At 42.2% G+C, this 3,152-nt stretch overlaps 1 protein-coding gene across 1 annotated transcript; it reads left to right on the forward strand.

Annotated features, from left to right (window-relative positions):
* Window positions 1–8: 8 nt before the first annotated feature.
* On the forward strand, window positions 9–1,518 carry ZBTB6 (zinc finger and BTB domain containing 6). The gene has a single exon (XM_009585314.1). The coding sequence runs from the start codon at window positions 63–65 to the stop codon at window positions 1,278–1,280; it is 1,218 nt and encodes a 405-aa protein (XP_009583609.1). The 5' UTR covers window positions 9–62; the 3' UTR covers window positions 1,281–1,518.
* The last annotated feature ends 1,634 nt before the right edge of the window (window positions 1,519–3,152 follow it).

Here is a 3,152-nt window from a genome sequence, read left to right on the forward strand (position 1 = left end):
CGGCGGACTCGGAGGTGCTGCACTTCCAGTTCGAGCAGCAGGGGGATGCCGTGCTGCAGAAGATGAACCTCCTGCGGCAGCAGAACCTCTTCTGCGACGTCTCCATTTACATCAACGACACCGAGTTCCAGGGGCACAAGGTGATCTTCGCCGCCTGCTCCACCTTCATGAGGGATCAGTTTCTGCTCAATCAGTCCAAGCAGGTGCGGATCACCATCCTGCAGAGCGCCGAGGTGGGCAGAAAGCTGCTGCTGTCTTGTTACACGGGCGCTCTGGAAGTCAAAAAGAAGGAGCTGCTGAAATACCTCACCGCCGCAAGTTACCTCCAGATGGTTCACATTGTGGAAAAGTGTACCGAAGCTCTGTCGAAATACCTGGAAATCGATGCTTCCATGGAGAATGGTAATCAGGCGGCAGAGAGGTGTCATTCCTCAGACGCTGAACTGAGGAGCGGGGATGATGCTTTAGATAAAGATTGTGAAATAATTGAGATCTCTGAAGACAGCCCCGTGAACATAGAGTACCCTGTGAAACAGGAGAAGGGGGACATCCCGCGGCCTGCAGTGCAGAGCCTGATCTCGGAAAGAAAGGACACAAAAACCCCGGAAATATCAACGGTTGAAATCGGATATAAGGACGATGAAATCTGTATCTTCAGAATGGATTCTATAAGCGTAGCGAATGTAGAAAACGATCATTTTCCTCAGCCTTGCACATCCTCTAAAACAAACTTGTATTTTCCGGAAACCCAGCACTCCTTGATAAATTCTACAGTTGAAAGCAGAAATACAGAAATGTCAGGAAATCACTTTCAGGCTTTTGTCAGTGACAATCCAGAAGGAACTTCCAGTCTGATGAATGGGTTCCAGAGCCTGGAGGATTCTGGCACTTCATGGCGGCACCAATGCCCCAAGTGTCCGAGGGGATTTCTGCACCTTGAGAACTATCTTAGACATCTAAAAATGCACAAACTCTTCTTATGCTTGCAGTGTGGCAAAACATTTACACAAAAGAAGAATCTCAACAGACACATCCGGGGGCACATGGGCATCCGCCCCTTCCAGTGCATGGTGTGCTTGAAGACCTTCACTGCCAAAAGTACGCTTCAGGATCACCTGAATATCCACAGCGGAGACAGGCCCTACAAGTGTCATTGTTGCGACATGGACTTTAAACACAAGTCTGCTCTTAAAAAGCATTTAACTTCTGTTCATGGAAGGAGTAGCAGCGAAAAAACAAACCTGAACACTGTTACAAAAGTTAAAATAGACTATGATTAACAGAGGGGTGGATGTGGAGCCAGGCTCCACAAAAAGTTCCTGCCTAGTGAAATTCTAGATACAGATCCCCACGTAATGGAGAGAAGCACAAATACGTGACTGCTGATCAAAGGCAGGCCTTGTGAGAAGCAAACTTGCCTGCTGTATTAAGGTTGCTATTGCTGTAAGTGCGAAAAAGGTGCTTACTAGTTGAAAGTAAACTGCAAAATACGGGAAATTATTTCATGCTTCTCTTCTATTATCCTGGATGCATTCCTATTTCCTCCCCCCCAATTATGTTTTGCACTCCCCTGTTTCAAGGGCAGGCACTGCTGATTTTCAAACTATTACTGATATTGCAATAAGCTGAAGCCTGAGCCGTGATGTTCCTGATCTATAACAGCTAAGGAAAGGGGATGTTTGTATTTATTCTGCAAAGCAGTCATTCCCTCCCAGTTCATGTACCATTTATGGTGAAATCATCTCCTCACTTGCCCAAACTTTGCTAGATCTTTCAACAGAAAGAAGGCATGTTTTCATACTCAAGTCTGTGATATTTAAGAAAGAACACACAACAAACAAAAAATAATCAAGGAAGCTTTCAGATTGCCTCTTGCAAATAGAGAATTGGTAAAAGAGAAAGAAACAAACAGTATTGCCTTGCAGTTCATTTTTAACTGGATAGTCTCATTAGAAAGACTTGCGTTCAGTTTTATGAATGAGTTCTGAATTTTTCTAAACTTTTTTCTTCTGATCCTTTTTTTCTGTCATACCAGTGTTTTGCACCTGTATTTGACTAATTCCTGACTAGTCCTGTTTGTTGAGTTGTAACATTTGCCTTCATTTTTTACAAATCTTAGATACATACACTAATGTGAAAAATTAAGCTGTGTGCTGTTACGTAATAGCAGTTTCTACGTTAATTTTGAAAAACAATCCTTTATATCTTATTAGGAACGGCTTAGATATAGAGGTCTTCTCAAACGCTAATTCTGTGATACAGTAAAACAGTAACTATGTGTGTTTGGATAGGTGTGTTTGTACTTCGTCAAAGGTCATTTCAGTTTCATCACAAGCGTCAAAATCCCTGTAACGCAGAATCTTTATCCTGTACCTGTCTTTGACTGGTATATGGTTCTTCCACTTAATGTGATATGAATAAAGAGTCAATTCAATTGTTAATATGAGATAATGGTACTTACATTAGATTCCCTCCAGTTAGCAAAAAACAGTAGTTCTTAATCTTGCCTGTATCATGAGGGTACACTTCCCTTCAAGTTTCAGAAGTGCTGTTACGAAGTTGTTGCTCTGACTCCAGAAGTCTGGCCTGTGTGCTCCATAACTTGGCTGTTTCTAAAATACAAGACAGTATTTTTTAATGTCAGTTAACAGGTTTCACTTACTTTCTTTCCCTGTGTCTGAGACTGCACCAGCCATTGTTTGGGGTTTTATTTATCAGCCGCGCGAGGGGTTAGGCGTGTACGATATCTACCGTGCAGTTTCCTGTTACTATCTGTAATAGGCACAGTCAGCTGTGCCAGCGTTATTACTGTCTTCATCTATTGGAAATTTCAGTTGAAGAGTTTTTAAAAACTTGTTTCATGAGGGTTTTTTTAAGCTCTTCTTCTGATATTATTAACACTTAAAGTACATATTAGTTGGATTGCAGCAATATTTGCAGGTCCCAGTTCATACTAGGCCTTGTTGTGGTACGCAGCGTACATCTTCCGCAAAAACCCTGTTGTCTAAATAGGAAAGTAGTGTGTTCTGAAGCTGAGCGTGCCACTAGTGCCGTATTCTTCCAAAAATTGACAAAAATGTCTGACTTTACACAGACAGTTGACTTGTGAAGGATTCCATTGTATTGGATCATTAGAAAGGCATGTGTGCCAA

Source organism: Fulmarus glacialis, unplaced genomic scaffold (genome assembly GCF_000690835.1).
Source record: "Fulmarus glacialis isolate BGI_N327 unplaced genomic scaffold, ASM69083v1 Scaffold45139, whole genome shotgun sequence".
Classification (NCBI taxonomy): domain Eukaryota; kingdom Metazoa; phylum Chordata; class Aves; order Procellariiformes; family Procellariidae; genus Fulmarus; species Fulmarus glacialis.

Coding starts and splice junctions, on each gene's coding strand:
- ZBTB6 (XM_009585314.1), top strand. CDS start 63: ATGAACCTCCTGCGGCAGCAGAACCTCTTCTGCGACGTCTCCATTTAC.